Here is a 25,276-nt window from a genome sequence, read left to right on the forward strand (position 1 = left end):
CGTCCCAAAGACACCAAACAGGTTCTGGGATTTCAGAGACTGTGTTAGTTAAATGACAGCTGATTTTTGCACCGTCCTCGCTATATAGTACCGCTCCTGTGCTGTTGGACGCACTGCGGCTGCAGACTGTCGGGAATTGAAAGACTACTGCCGCTTGGGGGCAGGGATCGCCTCCGTTTTCTGGTAGTGCTGAGGACAGGGTCTCTGTCTTCCGGTGGAGATTTCCTGGCCTCTTTGTAGGAGTTGCTGCGACCGGCTTGTGTCACTCAGTCAGCCGATGGGAGTCACAGGTGATCACTGGATAACACATGCTTGCAGGAGGTGTCTACTTATAGCATAAGAATATAATCTGTGCATCGCTGCAGCTTCCAAGTAAACAGCAGCGATGCCTCCTCCAACCACATGTGAATCATCCCCAACGTGCGGGACATTTCATTCAGTTCCAGGCTATTTAAAGCTTGCACATAAGGAAAGAAGATCTTCTCAGAGTTGCAGGGTTCCCTTTAAACAGCCATTAATCTCTCAGGACTTCTGTAACGTGAAAGGACGTCTACTCACATGTTGAATTTAACTTTTAGTTAGACAATTCAATTAAAAACGGCAATGGCGTTTAGGACTCCTGTGTAACCGAGAACTGCTAATTTAAAATCTCCTATGAATCAACCTGGACCTGCCTTGCCAGAGTGAGTCCCCCGTGGCATAACAAGATTGCCCTTTAAAAGATGCGGAAACAGCTACAGTAAATGCTTTTGCATTAAACTCTGAACACTGCGCTCGCCTGGGGCAGGGAGGGGGGGGGGGGGGGGGGACGTCATGACCACTGTCAGCATGAGGAAACACAGCCGACGTCTTAAGCAATGACATTTATCACGCAGGAGAGGAGGCAGACAGACCAAAGTAAAAGTTTATTTTCCTGACGACTCGGCTGCAATGCTTTGATTCAGTTATAGGCAGGATAAATTGGATGATCATATAGAGGTTTCTTGAGCGAATTCCATAAGGGCTTGACACCAGTCCTGTTGCTTATACTAACTAGTCTGAGGCGGACCACTTGCTCCCGTTCCCCTCCTCACACCATGGGGTAAATTTACTAAAATGGAAGTTCTATTTTAAGATGTGATGTTGCCCATAGCAACCAATCAGATTCTACTTCTCATTTATCTAGCACCTTCTAGAAGATAATACCTGAAATCTGATTGGTTGCTATGGGCAACATCCAATCTTAAATAGAACTCCCATCTTAGTAAATTTACCCCCATGACACTAACCCATTATCCCTAACAGTTACACAGGTGGATGGGTCATAAACTCCCACATCATCTGCAAAAAACAAACCAAAAACCAATAATCCTGAAATATTCTGTGCTGCTATAAATATTCTGAGCCAAACCCTAGCTACACACTATGCGATTTATGAGCGAACAGACAAATCAGAATGATTATTTTTGGTGGTGGAAATGCCTGATATTAGCAGCCTACACAATACATATGTATTAAAAGATCTGCCTTTTTTCAGGCTCATGCATTGATATTGTGCATACGTCCACCCACGAGGAGCAAGATGCAATCAAGAAACCTGTATAAAATATGTCCGATTATCGTGAATTCCCACACACTGCATGAAATCGGGACCTCTTGGCCGATATCTTGTGGCAAGTCTGACCAATCAGATAAACGAAGACAAGTGTTTCTGGGTGTTCTATCGTTGTTTGTCCTAAACACTCACGCCTACACCAAACAACACGTCGATCTCCAGATTATTGGCAAATCGAGCCAATAATTGTGGAGCTAGCTGAAGCCTTCCCCTCTGCTGCCCGACCATGCAGAATGTCATCATTAAACACACCCAACTCTACCAGTCTCACGGGAACTGGCGTGCCAACAGGGGCTGTTTGGTACGACTGCAACAAAGACGTAAGATGACACATCTGTACTTTTTTGTGTTGTGCATCATTCTAATAGAACACGGCACATTTCACCTACTATTATCTTCGGTGCAAGGTACAACCCCCTTTTTGGAATCACGCACACATTTACTTATGGCCACCTCTGTGCCAAACATTGCTTTTGTCGTATTTCAGCATCAGTTTACATTGTTTCCCTTTTGGAAGAAAAGCTTACGCTTCATGGAAAATAAAAAATAAGAACAATAAACTTTCGCACTTCCACATACGCGCTGGCTATGGACCCTGCTTTAGCACTGGACGTAAGGAACCGTGGGCTTACAGTCCTCCATCCTAATAACTGTAGTACATAGGCCCTCATTCCGAGTTGATCGCTCGCTAGCTACTTTTAGCAGCCGTGCAAATGCATAGTCACCGCCCACGGGGGGAGTGTATTGTCGCTTTGCAAGTGTGCGAACGCCTGTGCAGCCGAGCGGTACAAAAACATTTTGTGCAGTTTCTGAGTAGGTCTGAACTTACTCAGTCCTTGCGATCACTTCAATGTTTTTGTTCCCGGAATCGACGTCAGAGACTCACTCAGCAAACGCCTGCGTTATTCCAAGCACTCCCAGAAAACAGTCAGTTGACACCCACAAACGCCCTCTTTCTGTCAATCTCCTTGCGACCGGCTGTGCGAACAGAATCGTCGTAGAAGCCATCGCTGGGTAACGAACCACTGTGTACTCGTACGACGCGCCTGCGCATTCGCAGATTAGCCCCGATCTGCCATGATCGCTGCGCTGCGAAAATCCGTAGCGAGCGATCAACTCGGAATGACCCCCCCCATAGTCTGATGTGCCTGCAAGCAAATTGCTTGTTATCTTCATAGAGCATATTTTATTCACTCGATTCCTTCCTACCTCTGAAATTATCCAAATGAGTCACCAATAAACAAACCACATCCTCACCGTCGTGATTTGTGTTGCAGACCATTTTTCCTCGCTTAAAGAGACACGGTCTATAAAGAAGAAACACGGGTGTTTTTCTACCTCATTTGCTGCATCCGGTGACCCGTAGAACAATTAAAACAGATTAGTTATTTTGTCTGTAAACGCTGTCTCTGCAGCTCCACAGTGTCTCTGCAGGAACCTTGCACATCAGTTAGGTCTCCCTTCCTCCCCCCGGGGGAAGAGGGGGTTCTTGTGATCTGGTCACACAAGGGAGTCTGCTCACATTATCTGCCCGTCACTCTGTGAAGAAAGCGTGAGGAGGAGTGACAGCAACATTACATGTTATCCGTAGCATAAGACAGTGACAAAGCCAAGGGACATGCGGACACCTACAGCTCAAAGCGACATTTATTCTGTAATCATTTATCACTCAGTCTATAAAGGAAGCGGTTATGTGATCGGTATGGTACCGCTGGTCACCCAAACCCAACTCGTCTATAATATGACATACAATTTTTATGACAATTTCTCCTTTAACATGTAGTCATCAATGCAGTGGGAGCTAGTACTATCGCTGAGGGCTGCTGACCTGTGGTAGCGACAGGCAGGTTCGTACTTATACGAAGGGTAACTCAGCTTCCTTGCATGTTACACACTTGTCCTGTGAACAGCAGGGACATCCCTGCGCCAACACTGTAGTGTAATCAGGAGTAAAAGCGAGTTACTGTATGTTGTTAGAGTGTATCAGTCTTCTACATTGAAGTTAGCCATTTTGTAGGCTTAACCAATACACAGCAGCCAATCAAAAACGCTCACCAAGTGACATCACCAGGGAACTCTGTTCAGCATGCAAAATGGCTGCCTCCACCGTTACCTCAGTGATGGCACACATTTTACTAAATGTATTGGCTAAATTCTCATGAACACTGGTTTACACCAAATGGTCAACAGTTACAAAAGGGCGACAAATAAAAAGGTTGACGCACTATTTTTCAGGATTTAGGTCAAATCTTGGATGTTAGGTAATATGTAGCCACAATCAGTGGAAACGTATACCCTCGCAGGCTCATCATGCTTCAGGCAGGTTACTATTGCCAGTCGTAGTCCACGTGGATAGTAAATTAAGCAAATGTTGGGAAAACATGTAGAAAAATCAAACCATGCGTCGACTGTCATGTCGACCTCTACGCTGTGGCTATCTTCCGGATAGCGCAAGGGACCACAGTTACTACCGAACAGCTAGATTACCATGTCACGCATATTTGGCTTAGGGTGCCCCAAAAAGGTCACCTAAATATATATATTATAATTACTGCAACCCCCGCCCTACTCACATCCATACTGTATGCCCACGCACCTTACTGCAGGGTATGGCCTCAGCGAGCCCTGTACACAAACGAGACAACCTTAACCCAGACAAGCGCACAGCACTCCCATACGGTCACGTACAAGGACAGAAACCAGCGCCGGGATCATGTAGCAGCACTCATGTTTATTCCAGAACTTTGTGCAGGGACGGGGGGGGGGGCGAGAGAGAGGCCCTTGCAACGGCAGCCGACGGGAGACGCGTTACACGGTGACGGAGGCGATTCTCAGGCCACCCTAGCTCTGCATGGGGTGGGGATAAGAGTCTGGGGGGGGTGTATGTGTATGTAGGGAAGGGGCTGTCAGATAGGGAGACCGCAGGAACATACAGACAGGTGCCCATCACCGTGTGTGCAAATCAAGCAGGGGGTTAAAGGATGCGTGCAGCGGCACAACAGCCTGTGACGCGGAATGTGTACAAAACATGATCATGTAGTAAAAAGTATCTACATCTAAGGCACACGTACAAGTGCGCGAGCCCAAAAAGTGCAACTGGTCCCTTTTTGTTATCTTACACTTTGCTTTCGAAACCGTCAGGTACGGGGAGCTGGCGACAAGCAGCTACGGACACAGCGACACACGTCTACACATACCTACAGACAGTGGTCAGTGCGTGCGCTGGTCATGCAGACCAGGGACTACAGGAGGAATGTTGGGGGGGGTCGGTGACTCATGTAATGGTGATTGGAGTGGGAGAGAAAAGGAGAGGTGGTGTTGGTAGTGGTGGGGGGTCCTCCGTACATCAAGCCAGTCCCATCTCTTCTAGAACGCTGCGCGGTGACTCATCTTCCTGCAGAGAGAGAGCGCGGGGGTCAGACAGGAGAGACACACACACTGCAGCGCTGCCCCCCCCCCCCCGTTACTTATTATTCCCCCTTATACTGATTCCTGGCACACTCCGGCGTACTTCACTCTTCATCAACTCCTAATAGACTCCTAGCGGAGAGCGTCACCTTACAGCCCGTCCCCACCTCAATTCAGCATAATCGCTACGCAGACGCATTAACGCGTCATCGCTGTGACTGAGCTTAATAGGCCAATTTACCCCATGGGCTAGCTGTATTATGTGCTCTGTGTCGTAGCTCAGCTCCGGCTGCCAAAAACAGCTCCCTCTGAAGCCGTTTACTAAATCACCCCATCACTCCCAACTCTCAGAAACGACCCCCCCCCCCCCCCACGTGCAGCTTCCTCTCTATCAGCCGTACAGTTCCCTTTACATTACTAATCGCCCTCTAAAACTTCTCATTTTCCCTACAGGAAAAAAAAAAAAAATGAAAAAATCTCCGCGCCACCTATTACCCAAATCTTTGCCCAAACACCCCCCCCCCCCCCCCCATCTCGTCACTCGCATCTGCTTCTTTTCAGTCCATCTGCACATTCTGTACCGCTGCACCTAATAATCAGCTTTTAAAGCCTAATTCCTTTCCGCTCCCTCTGTGCCCCCTAATCATTAATAACTTCTCACTTCTCCATCCATCATTGACTGCCACTTATCACTGCCTATACATCTACATTATTGCCCTAATTTTCCATCACGCTTCCGAACACCCCCCCCCCCCCCCCCCCCTTCACGTTTGTCGGCTCATTACTGCTGTGCTGCCTTCGCATCTAACACCCATTCATCATCTCGTTCACCCACTTTCTCCCTATCACGGAGCACACACGCCCGAATCTGCCGCATGTACACCGGGCTTATGCATTGCCCCCACATCCTCCGATTACTCCCCCCCTCTACTTACACAGGTCGTAATCTCCCCGCCACACACACACACAATCTCCCTCCCTCCCACTATCTCCAGTGTGGAAATTTCTTGCTATTAAAGTGAGTGGGTGGGAGTCAGTGAGCTGTGACAGGAGAGATGTGTGATTCATCCACTGCAGAGAAAGGGGGGAGATTGGAAGGAGGGGGGGGGGAGCGGAATGTGAGCAAAGAAGACACAAAGGGAGAAACTAAAACAGCTGAGGGCGAAACAAATGGAGACGGGGAACGTGCAGAGAGAGAGAGAGAGAGAGAGAGAGAGAGAGAGAGAGAGAGAGAGAGCTGCAGGGAGAAACGAGAGTGTTACGCTACCTCCTGTAACATGTCCGATTGCTCTATCGCTTTCAGGACGCTCTTCTTCGAGGTGTCCTGGATTTCACCCCCCATCAGGAACTCGTCGAGGATGAAATACGCCTTCTCAAAGTTAAATATTATATCTAGCTCGCACACCTGTAGAAAGAAGAGAAGGAGGGCGGGTAAAATACTTTATTCATAACGAATTAAATATTCCACTTGGAGCATGGGAGACCAAAAATATCTATACAGACACTGTTGGCTGTGTGCGACATGTTAATCGGAGAAAGCGCAAGACGGTGGGGTTCTTGTAGACAGGGATGGGTTGTCGGACGTACGAGACACAGACAGGGGGCAATTGCGCACACACACACCTAGGGAAATCTACGCACAGGCAGTGACGGGGTGGGCGACCATAGCCGCCGTATACTTCTAACGGCAAGAGGATTATGCAGAATACGCAGAGAGAGGGAGTGCAAGCAGCTGCTGGATGGCTAGAGGTACAGACTACGGGGAATGAATGAGTGAGCAATATACTCCCAGAGACGGCGCGGAGTAGTAGAAGTTGCAGGCAGCGGAGCTAGCCAGACATGCCGTCAAGTTACGCCTCAACTAAACTTCAGGCAGGCAGCATGGTGCTGAGTGAGTGAGCAAAATGCAGGCGAATGCTGACAGTACAAGCGGATGACGGTGGGGGGGCGAGGTGGGTCTGATTCAGCTCCGGTTGCTAATCTTGAGAAGTCGCAATGCACCGATGTTTGGAACGCTGCGCATGTACAGTATGGGTCCTGCATCGCCGCTTGCAAGGTGGCTGGAGACGTCAGGCGAATGACAGTCAGCCGCCGTTTGTGGGCGGGGTAGGGGACGGTGATAGTCTCCGTTTTGTGGGAGCGCAGGGGGGCCAGGGTCTCCTGGCCTCAGCGCCGGCCGGTCTGCGCAACCTCACGGTTACTCAGCCAGCCAATGGTGTCGCAGAGTGATCTTCGGACGCAGCAGTGAGTCACACACGCACGCAGAAGGCGTCCATTTATACCAGACACCACATATTGCATTGCTATATGCAAGCATGGCTGCGGCTTCCCAGGAAGCAGCAGCTGTGCTTTACAGAACCGCACCTGAATTAGGATCGGGGTGGGCACCAAGAAGTAGGCACACGAAAACCTGTCAAAGAGTTGAAAGCCTTATGCAAAAGGGTGACGTATAAATGTGACATAATGGGTGACTGACAGGAGACCGGGCAAGTAGACGACAGAAGGATATTAATGAACGGACGGGCGGGTTGCAGAGCTACCACTCTGACGTGAATGTCCAAGCACAATTAATGCACAGACGCAGTTCACAGAGGAACACTGGATACATTATCATTAGTATGATGGGAGAGAAGCGCGGGGAGACACGGCTGCAAACAGAATGAAAGCTACACGTGAAAAACTACTTAACACCCCTAACTGGGAGGATTAGTCGCAGCCTGTGATCTCTATTAAACCTAATTAGCAGATCAGGGGCTAATACCTGTAGTCGGGGCTGGTAAAGTAAACAGGGGAGGGTAAAAATCACAAGCCGGCGTGCTCCATGCACCGTCCCTGATCCCCCCCCCCCCCCCCCCAATACCCCACCGCTGCCCTCTAGCAAACAGTGTCCTACAGATAATACTTACGCTGCCAAAATATTTGTCCAGCAGCTCCACGTATCGGTGGATTAGCTCCAGGGTCAGCAACTCATTATCATGATCTTCCACAGCACAACAGAAATACAGGCTGGCGTATCTAGGAGAGACAAATCCGAGTTACAGAGCAGACACGGAGCGGGAGAGGGGAGCGCAGGAGCAGGGGGCTCTGGATATACTGTATATAGTTTCTGTCTTATCCATGAGGTGGGCTCGGGAGCAGATCATAGACGTACGTGTCCTGTGTGCTATGTGCTAGAGCCATATGCTTTTCATTGCATTATTCTGCTCAGCACAGGAGAAACATGTTGTTAGATGGCAGAGTAAGTAAATGGGGATGTGTCTGGACCCTTCTTAGCAGTCATTTGCAGGTCCTCTGACCCAGCCACCCCAACATGCACTAATTAAGCTACCCAAGTCTGATTCTGGTGTACGGGAGGAACATACAAACTCCACACAGATACAGCCCTGGTTGGGCGTTGAAGTTAGGACCCCAAGCACTGTGAGGCAGCAAAGCTAAGCCCCTAATATGGGCAAGAATGTTTTGGAGGGCATAAGGGGTTTAAGTGACAAACCACAATGGGCACCGGGTGATCTTAACAAGTTCTATCTCAGGACAAAAACAGCAGTAACTAGTCTGAGGGTTTTGTCACACTGGTATCTTGCGTGGCTGCATTCCCGTGGTACCACCAAACTCTAATCTCCCGACATTGACTATAAAAGGTAAAATTGACCATTGTCACCCTGACGTCCAAACTGAAGCTCGGTTACCCTCCTCACTCCATGACATTAGACGGCTTCACTCACATCTTTAAGAAAGTGTAAAGGAAAAAGTGGAGATTAAAGCTTGTGTGACGTCACTGTCCACGTGTGTAAATTAACCAATGCTCTCTGTATTTCTGCAACAGCAAAACGGTCCAGCAGCCAGTCACTGTGGGCGTGGACTGATGCCGGAGTGGCTGCAACGTTTGTTGCAGCCGCTGTTGCAACTTTATGCTGATGCTGCAACCGGCGTAGAGCCGTCTACAGAGACTCCCACCGGCTGAGGCTCTAATCCGCTGCAGTGCCAAATAATCGCACCATTGGACGTCACAGCAAGCCTCTGATTGCTCAAGACATCCAACGGAACATGGCCGCCACTACCGGAGGAACTGCGCCTTCCGACGCAGTCCCTGACACCGTCACACCACCTGAAATGCTGGCTGAAGAGAGCCACCCCCAAGAAATGTCCATGAAGGTAGGGTTACATACTTACCGGATCCTAACCATCGGTATGCCGCGGTCGGTATTCTGGCCACCTGCACCCCCGAACGCCGGCATATCAGCCCCAATACCTTTAATGGATCCGTTACTAAATAATATGAAGACAGACCCCGGCCTAATGATTGTACATGGGGAACATAGGGGGGATTATTGAGATGTGGTTGGAGTTGCATTGTGCAGCGCAAAGCACTAATTAATTATCGGTACTTTGCGCATGTAAGGACCCGTTATGCGTTTGGCTGCAATGCAGGAAACAGCCCAGGGGGGTGGCGGTGTTTAGGGGGAGCGAAGAGGCCAGGGATCTCCGTGGCTGCACAAAGATTTCCTCGTCTCTGTGACGGGGCGGCGTGCGAGTCACCATGGGTGCCGCGAGCCGCCTGATGAGTGACTGATCCGATGCTGCGTCTTAGGAACACTGCTGCAGCAGGAGGCGTCTGCTTGTAATAGACGCCTCCTGCGGCGTCACCGTACAGCGATATCACTGCTGCTTACGAGGAAGGATAGCAACTCCGACCACATCACAATGACAATTCTAGTAAACGTGGAGCTGCCCTTTAAACTTTAGGTCATAGGAAGCTGCGCTGTGAAAGGGGATGCACCTACATGTGGGGGTTTCTGGGTAAGTTCGGCCTACGTTCAGCTTATGGTGACCCCCATTATTCATATCAAGTCTCTCGTTACTGCGCTACTTAGATTAATGTATAAAATGAATCCTGAGAGGGTACATCAGGGCTGCCATTATTACACATCACCAGCAGGTGCCCCACTAACATAAATGAGGCCTGGCATACGCCCCTTGGAGCAGGTGGAAAATCAGGTCTGTATGCAAGGAGGGTAACGCTGTGCAGGACCTAGATTTTCCTCTGCAGTACAAACCGAGGGGCACGAGCGCCACGCCCTCCCCCGCCTGACTAGGCAGAGTAATGCTCACCCACGTGCACCCCCCTTCAGGCCCGGCATATCCACGCAGGATTTCCTTCCGATTGGACGTACCTTGCGCTGTGGGTTTGTCGTAAATGCGTCTCAGGGGTTCATGTGATAGGATCCGAGCGGTAGGAACCGACGTGCTTTCAGACAGTTCTCCACCTAATTTAAAGTGGCAATTAGCTGTAAGGCAAACCCAGCCTACTGACCAATGTCTGCTTTACATTTAGCAGCTAACACTCCGGTCCCTAAAACTCGGAATATGAACCCTTTTCAGTAAGGATTGCAAATTCTGCTTTGTAGCAGAATTTGCAATCCTTTGACTCGGATGCTGAGGGTCGCCCACCGCAGGGCAAGGCCTTCCAGCATGCTAAACGCCACACCCCACCCCACCACTAATTGTGATTGCGCCGCAATAAAGTGCGCAGTCACAGAAATTAGGTAAACCTCCTGCCGGCGCAGCCTGGCTATGACGGCAGGTGGCCCCACCATCTTTTTGATCGGCGCAGCAGCGTGTAACGTCACGCAGCCACCCCGATAACGCCGCCAACACACCCCGCAATGCTTGGTGTCTGCCTTGGAAACGGAGCGTTGCTCCCGCATAGTCATTGCAATTATTGCGGTTGGATTGCGATCCAACCTGAATTAGGTCCTATATTACACAACTGTCGATGTCTCTGTCCAGAGTAGACACAGGTCCAAACCACGGAATCTGGAAGAGGATACTAGAGGGATACTTATAAAGCTGTATTCCTCCTGTGCAAATGGCAACTTGTGTGTACACCCATCGAGCTTCCCACATTTACTTGCAAAAGCCGCTGCTTCCCGATGTGTTCAAGCCCAAAATAGAAAAGGGCAATGCTTTCATTAACCCCTTTTGTACCAAGTAAATGCCAACCAGCAGAATGATGGTCCCCAATACCGCATTGCCTGGCATGAAGGGCTGGGGATAGAGGATGGAGCCTGGGGAGATGTAAACATGTCTCATATGTGTGCAGCTGGGTCATGGCGTTACATCTCCCACTCAGGATGTTATTCCTCTCCTGTCTCCCAGAGATTTTTTCCATCTAAGTGACAGACTCCCCAGTGGAACCTCAGAGCGGCCATTTTACATTGCTCTGTCCCCGAAGGAACCAACTTGCCAGATCAATTCCATGAGCAGAGATCAGACAGCCAGGCTGCAGGGTTCCCCTTCCTCTGCCCTGCAATGGCGAGGGCTGTCCAGCGCCGTATCTATACTACTGTGTAGCACTACTGCTTATATGGTCAGATACAGGGGCATGCACAGATATAGAGGTACACACAATAAGATAAGTGGCCCCCAAAACCAACTTTCCCCCTTAAGCCTCTCCCAGTAACTTATGGTGGGTACACACTAGGCGACGTGCTCTGAGCGACGTCTCCTAGTGTTTCCCCTCCCGGGCCGGGCGGTCGGCGGCAGTGCGTACACGCTGAGCGATAGGACGACCATATCGCTCAGTGGAGTCACGTCATGGCTGGGCAGGAAGCTCTTGGACGACAGTCCAAATTGAGCAGCATGCACGGCCGACAGCGAGGTTCGTTAACGACCCACGGGGCTACGTATCGCTCTTCGTTGCCGGCTTACACACTTGCCGAGAAAGTGAACGGCATCGCCCAGGAAGGATGAAAATGAGCGACGTCGTTCATTTTCTCAGGAAGTGTGTATGCACCTTTACACATGTGCTCAGAGATTGCAGCTTAGACGTCTACATGTTTCATGTCTCAAGCCTCAAACAATCACTATTTCAGGAACGAGGAGATATGAACAAACCCCGCGGTACGGACACAACCCTTACACAAAGTTGCAGCCATCTCCTCTGCAACACACACCTTATATTCACTTTTGCCCACAACAAGTGGACCATTTATGATCAGTGTTACAGACTAAGATCGGAATTGAGCCTCCACCCCGACTGTGGACCTCGGGATCTTTGGATGCAGAGAGGGCGATATGTAGTTAAATACCTGTTAAATGCCCTTTCGCTGAAGGGGGGGGGGGGGGGGGGATCTCACCTTTTGTAGACCACCTTAAGATCCTTCCACTCCAGGAAGCTGCACATCTTGGGTTTGCGGCTGAGCACCGTCTGCATTAAATCTCGCACCAGCTTCTTTTTTTCCCGCTCGGAAGTGGCAACGTACCATTTCTGCAAGCGCAGCTTCCCCTGCCGGCTGAACAGCAGCATAAACCGCATCTGCGGGGAGAGAGCAAAACATGTTGGGTTACACAGAGATGATGCATCAATGCAAGAGGAGCTCCCCCTTCTGGCTAACCTGAAGCACTGCGGCTTAGTTGTTTTCTGCGATTTTATTTCCCATTGCAAAAGCGCATTAGGGTGGTCATTCCGAGTTGAGCGCTCGCTAGCTATTTTTTGCAGCGCTGCGAACAAATAGTCGGCGCCTATAGGAGAGTGCATTTCCGCTTTGCAAGTGTGCGATCACATGTGCAGCCGAGCGGTACTAAAAAAAGTTTTGTGCAGTTTCTGAGTAGCTCAGAACTTACTCAGCCGCTGCGATCACTTCAGCCTGTTCTTGCCCGGAATTGACGTCAGAGACCCGCCCTGCAAACGCTTGGACACGCCTGCGTTTTTCCAACCACTCCCAGAAAACGATCAGTTGCCAACCCACAAACGCCGTCTTCCTGTCAATCTCCTTGCGATCGGCTGTGCGAATGGATTCTTCGTAAAATCCATCGCTCAGCAAACGATCCGCTTTGCACCCGTACGACGCACCTGCGCATTGCGGTGCATATGCATGCGCAGTTCTGACCTGATCGCAGCGAAAAAACCTAGCGTGCGATCAGGTCGGAATGACCCCCTAGGACTGTTCAACAAGTGGCTAGTGCATACAGCTTGGTGTGACTATAGCGCCTCTTGTGTAAGGTCACGTAGGGATGACGCGGGACATGAGCATTTGTGTGGATGGTGCCACTTTATTGGATGATCATTGGGAAATAGGATTTTAATACCTACCGGTAAATCCTTTTCTCTTAGTCCTTAGAGGATGCTGGGGTCACATCAAGAACCATGGGGTATAGACGGGATCCACAGGAGACATGGGCACTTTAAGACTTTCAAAAGGGTGTGAACTGGCTCCTCCCTCTATGCCCCTCCTCCAGACTCCAGTTATAGGAACTGTGCCCAGTGAGACGGACATTTCGAGGAAAAGGATTTATTGTTAAACTAAGGTGAGATACATACCAGTTCACACCTCAAGCACGCCGTACAACGTGGCATTTAACACAACGCAAGTCAACGGCATGAACCACATCAGCAACAGGCTGACTATAAACGTAACACAACGTGTGCAACCACAACTAATAACTGCAGATACAGTACGCACTGGGACGGGCGCCCAGCATCCTCTATGGACTAAGAGAAAAGGATTTACCGGTAGGTATTAAAATCCTATTTTCTCATACGTCCTAGAGGATGCTGGGGTCACATCAAGAACCATGGGGTTTATACCAAAGCTCTAGAATGGGCAGGAGAGTGCGGGTGTTTGAACCCAACCAAGTAGCTGCCCACCTTTCTGGCAGAATGGGCCTTCACCGATTTCGGTAACAGCAACCCAGCCGTAGAATGAGCCTGCTGAACCGTATGACAGATCCAGCGCTCAATAGTCTGCTTGGAAGCAGGAGGCCCAATTTCATTGTGAGCATAAAAGACAAACAGAGCCTCTGTTTTCCTAAACTGAGCCGTTCTGGCGACATAAATTTTCAAAGCTCTTAATACATCGAGAAGCTTCGATTCCAGCAAGGCGTCAGTAGCCACTGGCACCACAATAGGTTGGTTCAAATGGAACAATGATACCACTTTCGGCAGAAACTGCTGACGAGTCCTCAATTCTGCTCTATCTTCATGGAAGATCAAATAAGGGCTCTTGTCAGACAAGGCCGCCAATTCAGACACCCGCCTTGCGGATGCCAAGGCCAACAGCATGACCACTTTCCAAGTAAGGAATTTCAACTCTACCTTCTGTAAAGGTTCAAACCAATGAGATTGAAGGAACTGCAACACCACGTTAAGATCCCATGGTGCCACAGGGGGCACAAAAGGAGGTTGGATGTGCAATACACCTTTCACGAAGGTCTGAACTTCTGGAAGGGAGGCCAATTGTCTTTGGAAGAAAACCGATAAAGCTGAAACTTGAACTTTAATTGAGCCCAACTTTAGGCCCGCATCCACACCGGCTTGTAGAAAATGGAGAAACCGTCCTAACTGAAATGCTTCCGTAGGAGCCTTCTTGGATTTACACCAAGACACGTACTTTCTCCAAATACGGTGGTAATGTGTAGACGTTACTCCTTTCCTGGCCTGAATAAGAGTGGGGATGACTTCCTTGGGAATACCCTTTCGGGCTAGAATCCGGCGTTCAACCTCCAAGCCGTCAAACGAAGCCGCGGTAAGTCTTGGAACACGCACGGCCCCTGCTGTAACAGATCCTCCCTCAGGGAAAGAGGCCAGGGATCTCCTATGAGTAATTCCTGAAGCTCTGGATACCAAGCCCTTCTTGGCCAGTCTGGAACAATGAGGATCGCTTGAACCTTTGTTCTTCTTATGATGTTTATCACTTTTGGAATGAGTGGAAGCGGAGGAAACACGTACACTGACCGAAACACCCACGGTGTCACTAGGGCGTCCACTGCTATTTGCTTGAGGGTCTCTCGACCTGGAAAAAATAAGATTTTACTTACCGATAAATCTATTTCTCGTAGTCCGTAGTGGATGCTGGGGACTCCGTCAGGACCATGGGGATAGCGGGCTCCGCAGGAGACAGGGCACATCTAAAAAGCCTTTTAGGTCACATGGTGTGTACTGGCTCCTCCCCCTATGACCCTCCTCCAAGCCTCAGTTAGGTACTGTGCCCGGACGAGCGTACACAATAAGGAAGGATCTTGAATCCCGGGTAAGACTCATACCAGCCACACCAATCACACCGTACAACTTGTGATCTGAACCCAGTTAACAGTATGATAACAAAACGAAGTAGCCTCTAAAAAGATGGCTCACAACAATAGTAATAACCCGATTTTTGTAACAATAACTATGTACAAACATTGCAGACAATCCGCACTTGGGATGGGCGCCCAGCATCCACTACGGACTACGAGAAATAGATTTATCGGTAAGTAAAATCTTATTTTCTCTAACGTCCTAGTGGATGCTGGGGACTCCGTCAGGACCATGGGGATTATACCAAAGCTCCCAAACGGGCGGGAGAGTGCGGATGACTCTGCAGCACCGAATGAGAGAACTCCAGGTCCTCCTTAGCCAGAGTATCAAATTTGTAAAATTTTACAAACGTGTTCTCCCCTGACCACGTAGCTGCTCGGCAAAGTTGTAATGCCGAGACCCCTCGGGCAGCCGCCCAGGATGAGCCCACTTTCCTTGTGGAGTGGGCCTTTACAGATTTAGGCTGTGGCAGGCCTGCCACAGAATGTGCAAGTTGGATTGTGCTACATATCCAACGTGCAATCGTCTGTTTAGACGCAGGAGCACCCATCTTGTTGGGTGCATACAATATAAACAACGAGTCAGATTTTCTGACTCCAGCTGTCCTTGAAATATATATTTTCAATGCTCTGACAACGTCCAGTAACTTGGAGTCCTCCAAGTCGCTAGTCGCCGCAGGCACCACAATAGGCTGGTTCAAGTGAAAAGCCGAAACCACCTTAGGGAGAAATTGAGGACGTGTCCGCAATTCTGCCCTGTCCGAATGGAAAATCAGATATGGGCTCTTGTACGACAAAGCCGCCAATTCTGACACTCTCCTGGCTGAAGCCAGGGCCAATAACATGGTTACCTTCCATGTAAGGTATTTTAAATCTACTGATTTTAAAGGCTCAAACCAATGAGATTTGAGAAAATTTAGAACCACGTTCAAATCCCACGGTGCCACTGGAGGCACTATTGGGGGTTGTATATGTAGTACACCTTTTACAAAAGTTTGTACTTCAGGCACTGACGCCAATTCTTTCTGGAAGAAAATTGATAAGGCCGAAATTTGAACTTTAATGGACCCTAATTTTAGGCCCATAGACAATCCTGATTGCAGGAAATGTAAGAATCGACCCAATTGAAATTCTTCCGTTGGAGCCTTCTTGGCCTCACACCACGCAACATATTTTCTCCAAATGCGGTGATAATGTTGTGCGGTCACATCTTTCCTGGCTTTAATTAAAGTAGGAATAACTTCCTCAGGAATGCCCTTTTCTTTTAGAATCCGGCGTTCAACCGCCATGCCGTCAAACGCAGTCGCGGTAAGTCTTGGAACATACAAGGTCCCTGCTGAAGCAGATCCTTTCTTAGAGGTAAAGGCCACGGATCCTCCGTGAGCATCTCTTGAAGTTCCGGGTACCAAGTTCTTCTTGGCCAGTCCGGAGCTACCAGTATTGTTCTTACTCCTCTTTTCCGTATAATTCTCAGTACCTTTGGTATGAGAGGCAGAGGAGGGAACACATATACTGACTGGTACACCCATGGTGTTACCAGAGCGTCCACAGCTATTGCCTGTGGGTCTCTTGACCTGGCGCAATACCTGTCCAACTTTTTGTTGAGGCGAGACGCCATCATGTCCACCTTTGGTTTTTCCCAACGGTTCACCATCATGTTGAAAACTTCTGGATGAAGTCCCCACTCTCCCGGGTGAAGGTCGTGTCTGCTGAGGAAGTCTGCTTCCCAGTTGTCCACTCCCGGGATGAACACTGCTGACAGTGCTACGACATGATTCTCCGCCCAGCGCAGAATCCGTGCAGTTTCCGTCATTGCACTTCTGCTTCTCGTGCCGCCTTGTCGGTTGACGTGGGCGACTGCCGTGATGTTGTCGGACTGGATCAGCACCGGCTGATCCTGAAGCAGAGGTCTTGCTTGGCTTAGGGCATTGTATATCGCTCTTAGCTCCAGTATATTTATGTGAAGAGACTTTTCCAGGTTTGACCACACACCCTGGAAGTTTCTTCCCTTTGTGACTGCTCCCCAACCTCGTAGGCTGGCATCCGTAGTCACCAGGACCCAGTCCTGTATGCCGAATCTGCGGCCCACTAACAGATGGGCCGTCTGTAACCACCACAGGAGAGACAATCTTGTTCTTGGTGACAATGTTATCCTCTGATGCATGTGCAGATGCGATCCGGACCATTTGTCCAGTAGATCCCACTGGAATGTCCGTGCATGGAATCTGCCGAAAGGAATCGCTTCGTACGAAGCCACCATTTTTCCCAGGACTCTCGTGCATTGATGTACTGACACAGTTCCTGGTTTTAGGAGGTTCCTGACAAGTTCGGATAGCTCCTTTGCCTTCTCCTCTGGGAGAAATACCTTTTTCTGAACCGTGTCCAGAATCATGCCCAAAAACAACAGATGTGTTGTCGGAGTCAATTGAGATTTTGGAAGATTTAGAATCCACCCATGTTGCCGAAGCACTACTTGTGATAGTGCCACACTGGCTTCCAGCTGTTCTCTGGACTTTGCCCTTATTAGGAGATCGTCCAAGTACGGGATAATTAATACGCCTTTTCTTCGTAGAAGAACCATCATTTCGGTCATTACCTTGGTAAAGACCCGAGGAGCCGTGGACAAACCAAACGGCAGCGTTTGAAACTGATAATGACAGTCTTGTATCACGAACCTGAGATACCCTTGGTGTGAAGGGTAAATTGGGACATGTAGATAAGCATCTTTTATGTCCAAGGACACCATGAAGTCCCCCTCTTCCAGGTTTGCTATCACTGCTCTGAGTGACTCCATCTTGAACTTGAATTTCTGTATATACAGGTTCAAGGATTTCAGATTTAGAATAGGTCTTACCGAACCGTCCGGTTTCGGTACCACAAATAGTGTGGAATAATACCCCTTTCCCTGTTGTAGGAGGGGTACCTTGACTATCACCTGCTGAGAATACAGCTTGTGAATGGCTTCCAAAACCAACGTCCTTTCTGAGGGAGACGTTGGTAAAGCAGACTTTAGGAACCGGCGAGGAGGAGACCTTTCGAACTCCAGCATGTACCCCTGAGATATTATCTGCAGGACCCACGGGTCTACTTGTGAGTGATCCCATTGATTGCTGAAATTTTTGAGCCGACCCCCCACCGTTCCTAAGTCCACTTGTACAGCCCCAGCGTCATGCTGATGGCTTTGTAGAAACCGGGGCGGGCTTCTGTTCCTGGGTAGGGGCTGCTTGCTGCCCTTTCTTACCCTTTCCTCTGCCTCGCGGCAGATAAGACTGTCCTTTTGGTCGCTTTTTATAGGAGCGAAAGGACTGCGGCTGAAAAGACGGTGTCTTTTTCTGTTGGGAAGGAGTCTGAGGTAAAAAAGTGGATTTGCCGGCAGTTGCCGTGGCCACCAAGTCCGAAAGACCGACCCCAAACAATTCCTCTCCCTTGTATGGCAATACTTCCATATGCCTCTTGGAATCCGCATCACCAGACCACTGTCGCGTCCATAAACTTCTTCTGGCAGATATGGACATTGCGCTTACTCTTGATGCTAGAGTACAAACATCTCTCTGAGCATCTCGCATATAAAGAAAAGCATCCTTTAATTGCTCTAGAGTCAATAAAATACTGTCCCTATCCAGGGTATCAATATTTTCAGTCAGAGAATCCAACCACACTACCCCAGCACTGCACATCCAGGCTGAGGCTATTGCCGGTCGCAGTATAACACCAGTATGCGTGTATATACTCTTCAGTGTAGTTTCCAGCCTCCTATCTGCTGGATCCTTGAGGGCGGCCGTATCAGGAGACGGCAACGCCACTTGCTTTGATAAACGTGTGAGCGCCTTATCCACCCTAGGGGGTGTTTCCCAGCGCGCCCTAACCTCTGGTGGGAAAGGGTATAATGCCAATAACTTCTTTGAAATTGGCAATTTTCTATCGGGGGTAACCCACGCTTCATCACACACATCATTCAATTCCTCTGATTCTGGGAAAAATACAGGCAGTTTTTTAACCCCCCACATAATACCCCTTTTTGAGGTACCAGTAGTATCAGAGAGCTGCAAAGCCTCCTTCATTGCCGTGATCATATAACGTGTGGCCCTATTGGAAAATACGTTTACTTCCTCACCGTCGACACTAGATTCATCTGTGTCGGTACCCGTGTCGACTGACTGAGGTAAGGGACGTTTTACAGCCCCTGACGGTGTCTGAGATGCCTGAACCGGTACTAACTGGTTTGCCGGGCGTCTCATTTCGTCAACTGACTTTTGTTCCATAACCAAAGCCATCCATTCCGGTGTCGACTCCCTAGGGGGTGACATTACCATCATCGGCAATTGCTCTGCCTCCACACCAACTTCGTCCTCATACATGTCGACACACACGTACCGACACACACAGCAGCCACACAGTGAATGCTCTATTGAAGACAGGACCCTCCTAGCCCTTTGGGGAGACAGAGGGAGAGTTTGCCAGCACACACCAAAAGCGCTATACTGTATATAACAACCCTAGAAGGTGTTGTTTCTATATATGCGCTCTCAATATATAATTATATCGCCAATTTATGCCCCCCCTCTCTTTGTTACCCTGTTTCTGTAGTGCAGTGCAGGGGAGAGTCGTGGGAGCCTTCCTCACCAGCGGAGCCGTGCAGGAAAATGGCGCCGAGTGCTGAGGAGAATAAGCTCCGCCCCTTTTTTGGCGGGCTTTTCTCCCGGTTTTTCTAATAAACTGGCCTGGGTTAAATACATACATATAGCCTTAATGGCTATATGTGATGTATTTATTTGCCTCTAAGGTACTCTATATTGCTGCCCAGGGCGCCCCCAGCAGCGCCCTGCACCCTCCGTGACCGAGATCCGTGAGCCGTGTAGCAACAATGGCGCACAGCTGCAGTGCTGTGCGCTACCTCTATGAAGACTGAAGTCTTCTGCCGCCTGTTTCCGGACCTCCGTTCTGCCGTTCTTCAGCGTCTGTAAGGGGGATCGGCGGCGCGGCTCCGGGACGAACCCCAGGCTGACCTGTGTTCCGACTCCCTCTGGAGCTCAGTGTCCAGTAGCCTAAGACTTCAATCCTCCTGCAGGCAGGTGAGTTGCAAGTCTCTCCCCTAAGTCCCTCGTTGCAGTGCTCCTGTCGCCAGCAGGAGACACTGATTAGAAACCTAAAAAAAAACTTTTCTAACTAGCTCTTTAAGAGAGCCACCTAGATTGCACCCTCTCGGACGGGCACAAAAACCTAACTGAGGCTTGGAGGAGGGTCATAGGGGGAGGAGCCAGTACACACCATGTGACCTAAAAGGCTTTTTAGATGTGCCCTGTCTCCTGCGGAGCCCGCTATCCCCATGGTCCTGACGGAGTCCCCAGCATCCACTAGGACGTTAGAGAAATATCTCTGAAGTTTCTTGTTGAGGCGAGATGCCATCATGTCTATTTGAGGAATTCCCCAAAGACTTGTCACTTCTGCAAAGACCTCTTGATGAAGACCCCACTCTCCTGGATGGAGATCATGCCTGCTGAGGAAGTCTGCTTCCCAGTTGTCTACTCCTGGAATGAAGATCACTGATAGAGCGCTTGCATGCCTTTCCGCCCAACGGAGCACCTTTGTGGCCTCTGCCATTGCCACTCTGCTTTTTGTTCCGCCTTGACGGTTTATGTACGCTACTGCGGTTATGTTGTCCGACTGAATTAAGACGGGCAGATTGCGAAGAAAATGTTCCGCTTGCAGAAGGCCATTGTGAATGGCCCTTAACTCCAGCACGTTTATGTGTAGACATTTCCTGGCTTGACCATTTTCCCTGGAAGTTTTCCCCCTGCGTGACTGCTCCCCAGCCTCGGAGACTCGCATCCGTGGTCACTACAATCCAGTCCTGGACCCCGAACCTGCGTCCCTCCAGGTGAGAGCTGTGTAGCCACCACAGGAGTGAGATTCTGGTCTTGGAGGCCAGGGTTATCCTTCGGTGCATGTGCAGATGGGACCCGGACCACTTGTCCAATAGGTCCCACTGAAACACTCTGGCATGGAATCTGCCAAACTGAATGGTCTCGTAAGCCACCACATTCTTCCCCAGCAACCGAGTGCATTGATGGATCGATACCCTTGCTGGTTTCAGAATTTGCTTGACCAGGTTCTGAATTTCTAGAGCCTTTTCCACTGGAAGAAAAACTCTCTGTAATTCTGTGTCCAGAATCATTCCCAAAAATGACAGCTGTCTCGTCGGGACCAACTGCGATTTTGGCAAGTTTAGGAGCCAACCATGTTGCTGCAGAATTGTTAGGGAGAGCGTAATGTTCTGCAGTAATTGGTCCCTGGATCTCACCTTTATCAGGAGATCGTCCAAGTACGGGATAATTGTGACTCCTTGTTTGCGCAGGAGAACCATCATTTCGGCCATTACTTTGGTGAAAACCCTCGGAGCCGTGGACAGACCAAACGGCAACGTCTGAAATTGGTAATGACAATCCTGAACTGCAAACCTCAGGTAAGCCTGATGTGGAGGATAAATGGGAATATGTAAGTAGGCATCCTTTATGTCTACCGACACCATAAAATCCCCCTCCTCCAGACTGGAGATCACAGCCTGGAGAGATTCCATCTTGAATTTGAATTTTTTTAGGTAGAAATTGAGGGATCTGAGGTTCAGGATTGGTCTGACTGAGCCATCTGGCTTCGGAACCACAAACAGGCTCGAATAAAAGCCTTCTCCCTGTTGTGACGGGGGAACCCTGACAATGACTTGATTGTGACAATTTTTGTATCGCGGCGCATTCCACGTCCCTGTCTGGAAGAGAAGCTGTGGAGACTGATTTGAAAAATCGGTGAGGGGGGACGTCTTGAAACTCCAGTTTGTACCCATGGGTCTAGGCCCGAACGAGCCCAGAACTGACTGAAGAGCCTGAGACGTGCCCCCACTGGTGCGGACTCCTGCAGAGGAGCCCCAGCGCCATGCGGTGGACTTGGCAGAAGCCGGGGAGGACTTCTGCTCCTGGGAACCGGCCACGACCGGTGATCGCTTACCCTTTCCCTTTCCTCTAGTAGCAAGAAAGGAAGACCCTCGGCCTTTTTTGTATTTATAGGGCCGAAAGGACTGATCTGATACTGGTGTGCTTTCTTTTTTGGTGCAGGCACATAAGGTAAAAATGATGACTTACCCGCGGTAGCCGTAGATACCAACTCAGCGAGGCCGTCACCAAACAATACACCACCTTTATACGGTAGAGACTCCATAGCTTTTTTGGAGTCAGCATCAGCATTCCATTGATGAATACACAATGCTCTCCTAGCTGTGACTGCCATGGCATTGGCACGTGAACCCAAGAGGCCAAAATCTCTCGCAGCTGTAGACCGCAGCGTCCCTGATATGACCTAGCATCAGAAGAATGTTATCCCTATCCAGGATATCCAATTCAGATGACAGGTTATCTGCCCATTTTTCGATAGCACTACTCCCCCATGCAGATGCAATGGCTGGTCTGAGTAGCGTACCCGTGGAAATATAAATGGATTTCAATGTATTTTCCTGCCTACGATCCGCAGGATCCTTTAGGGCTGCCATGTCAGGGGACGGAAGAGCCACCTTTTTGGACAGCCGTGATAAAGCTTTGTCCACAATGGGGGGTGACTCCCATATTTCCCTATCCCCAGAGGGAAACGGATATGCCACTACAATCCTTTTGGGAATCTGAAACTTTTTGTCAGGATTTTCCCAAGCCTTTTCACAAAGTGCGTTCAGTTCATGAGAGGGAGGAAACGTTACCTTAGGTTTCTTCCCTTTATACATACAGATCCTAGAATCAGGAACAGTAGGGTCCTCAGTGATATGTAATACATCTTTTATAGCCACAATCATGTACTGAATGCTCTTTGCCAGTTTTGGATCTAATCAGGCATCACTATAGTCGACACTTGAGTCAGTGTCCGTGTCGGTATCAGTGTCTGCCAGCTGGGCAAATGAACGTTTTTGTGACCCCGAAGGGGTCTGGACTTGAAACACCACATCCTCTACGGATTTCTTCCAAGCCTGGTTCTGAGACTCAGATTTATCCAATCTTTTATTAATCAGAGCCACATTTGCATTCAAAGCACTCAAAACATTCACCCAATCCGGTGTCGGCGGTGACGACAGGGTCACTTCCACAGCCTTATGTGTCCCCAACACAGTCACCTCCTGGGAGGAGCACTCCGCCTCAGACATGCCGACACGTGCACCCACCACACGCAGATACACTGGGTCTATAGGGGACAGACCTACAGCAAAACCTGTCAGAAAGACAGAGGGAGATATAGCCAGCTCACACCCCAGCGCCCAAAACCCGGTCTGAGCACTACAGATAATGTCCCAGACCTGCAGCGCTTTTAGAAACTAGTATAATGCACCAAAATCGCTGTCCCAATTCCTCCCCCCCCCCCCCCCCCCCCCCCGTTTTCCACCCCGTTACTTGTTACAGCAGTGTGAGGAAGGAGCAGCGTCTCTGCAGCCATGTAAAGAAAAATGGTGCCGGGCGGTGTGCTGTGAGGGCTAAGCCCCGCCCCCTTACTGGCACGCTTCAGACCCGCTCATTTTTAAACTTTTTGACACTGGCGGGGGTCCGGACAGTGCCCAGGCACCTTGTCCGCTGTTGCCAGATAGATAAATGAGGTTTATATGCTGCCCAGGGCGCCCCCCCCTGCACCCTGCAGTGCTGTTGTGTGTGGGAGCATGGCGCGCAGCGCGGCCGCTGTTCGGTACCTCAAAGCCGTCACTGAAGTCTTCTGATGATCTTCTACTCACCCGTCTACTGACTTCTGGCTCTGCAAGGGGGGTGACGGCAGGCTCTGGGAGTGAACCCCTAGGTGTACCTAGTGTTCCAAATCCCAGGAGCTAATGGTGTCCTGGAGCCAAAGAAGCAGAGCCTTGAAAGTCACAGAAGTAGGTCTGACTTCTCTCCCCTAAGTCCCACGAGGCAGGGAGACTGTTGCCAGCAGTGCTACCTGAAAATAAAAAACCTAACTTAAAGTTTTTTCAGAGAAACTCGGTAGAGCTCCTCAGTGTGCATCCAGTCTGCCTGGGCACAGATTCTAAACTGGAGTCTGGAGGAGGGGCATAGAGGGAGGAGCCAGTTCACACCCCTTTGAAAGTCTTAAAGTGCCCATGTCTCCTGTGGATCCCGTCTATACCCCATGGTTCTTGATGTGACCCCAGCATCCCCTAGGACGTATGAGAAATCTGAGGTATTAGTACGATAAGAATTTGTTGAGATAGTTTCTTTTTCAGGTGGAACCATGGGTCGTACAAGTGATGTGGAGATTCTTGGTGTCCATGCTTCTTCCACTATAGATGGACACTACTCACTGTCTCTGATGGCACACCAACAAACGTTGCCACCTTCTCCAGGCTATGACCTCGGCCAAAAACAATGGCTCCCTTTTGCCACTCAGTCGCGTCACATCTACGACCCATGGTTCCACCTGTAAAAGAAACAATCTTTCAACAAATTAGCATTGTATCAGTACCTCAAGACATTCACAATGATCATCCAATAGTTTTAGTGTCCCCATCTACACGCATGTTCACGTAACGCGTCGTTGAACTTATTATTATCCTTTATATGGCGCCACAAAGGATCCGCAGCGCCCATTACACAGTACATAATCAATTGAGTTCAAGACAATATAGGACAGGTACAGAAAACCAGGGGTTAGGTGCCATCAAAGGGAGTATGGAGTATAAGATAGTGCAAGTAAGAAAAGGATAGGCACATGAGGAAAGAAGTCCCTGCTCTTGTGAGCTTACAATCTACAAGATCACTTGTCTCTCCACATTCCATATTACTTTGTCCGGAGTGTTTATATATCCAATGTAAACTGAATTAAGCGCAGCAGAGAAAAAGGAAGATGCAAGGAATTCTGGGAAGCCAATGGAGAGGACACTTGTATGAAAAGATAACCAAGGACAATTGTCTCCAAAATCCCCATTACATTAATGAAACGAAAACGAAGAAGCAAGAGATCAGACATCTGAAGAACGCGGCTGTCACTGTATACAGTTTTAGTGTGCTTTGCCCGTATCCCAGGACATGTGTGACACAAACCACCACCGAGTGCCACCCGTCTTAGCAGAAGAACTCTCCTGTCGTAAGGTTACAGAGACACAGCCTGTTGCCTCTGCAGGCCATCAATACAGGCTGTCACCCTGCACCTCTGACAGGGCGCCCAGTCTCTCTCTCGGTCACAGTACTT

The 25,276-nt window shown here is 49.5% G+C and overlaps 1 protein-coding gene across 3 annotated transcripts in view; it reads right to left on the reverse strand.

Moving 5' to 3' along the window:
- Window positions 1–886: 886 nt before the first annotated feature.
- The window catches only part of AP1S1 (adaptor related protein complex 1 subunit sigma 1), a 30,405-nt gene continuing 6,015 nt past the window's right edge, over window positions 887–25,276 (reverse strand). Inside the window, exons 2-6 of one of the 3 annotated variants that reach the window (XR_010180441.1) lie at window positions 12,139–12,317; window positions 7,909–8,017; window positions 6,270–6,407; window positions 4,792–4,988; window positions 887–3,133 (exon numbers count right to left, since the gene is read on the reverse strand). Coding sequence is in view for 2 of the 3 variants with exons in the window: in XM_063930939.1 (XP_063787009.1) it covers window positions 4,941–4,988; window positions 6,270–6,407; window positions 7,909–8,017; window positions 12,139–12,317 (474 nt within the window). In the remaining variant the exon portion in view is untranslated. Of the gene's footprint in view, window positions 3,134–4,305; window positions 4,989–6,269; window positions 6,408–7,908; window positions 8,018–12,138; window positions 12,318–25,276 lie in introns of those variants that run through there. The other 2 variants (XM_063930940.1, XM_063930939.1) reach the window with 2 other exon arrangements.

Source organism: Pseudophryne corroboree, chromosome 6 (assembly GCF_028390025.1).
Source record: "Pseudophryne corroboree isolate aPseCor3 chromosome 6, aPseCor3.hap2, whole genome shotgun sequence".
NCBI classification, from domain to species: domain Eukaryota; kingdom Metazoa; phylum Chordata; class Amphibia; order Anura; family Myobatrachidae; genus Pseudophryne; species Pseudophryne corroboree.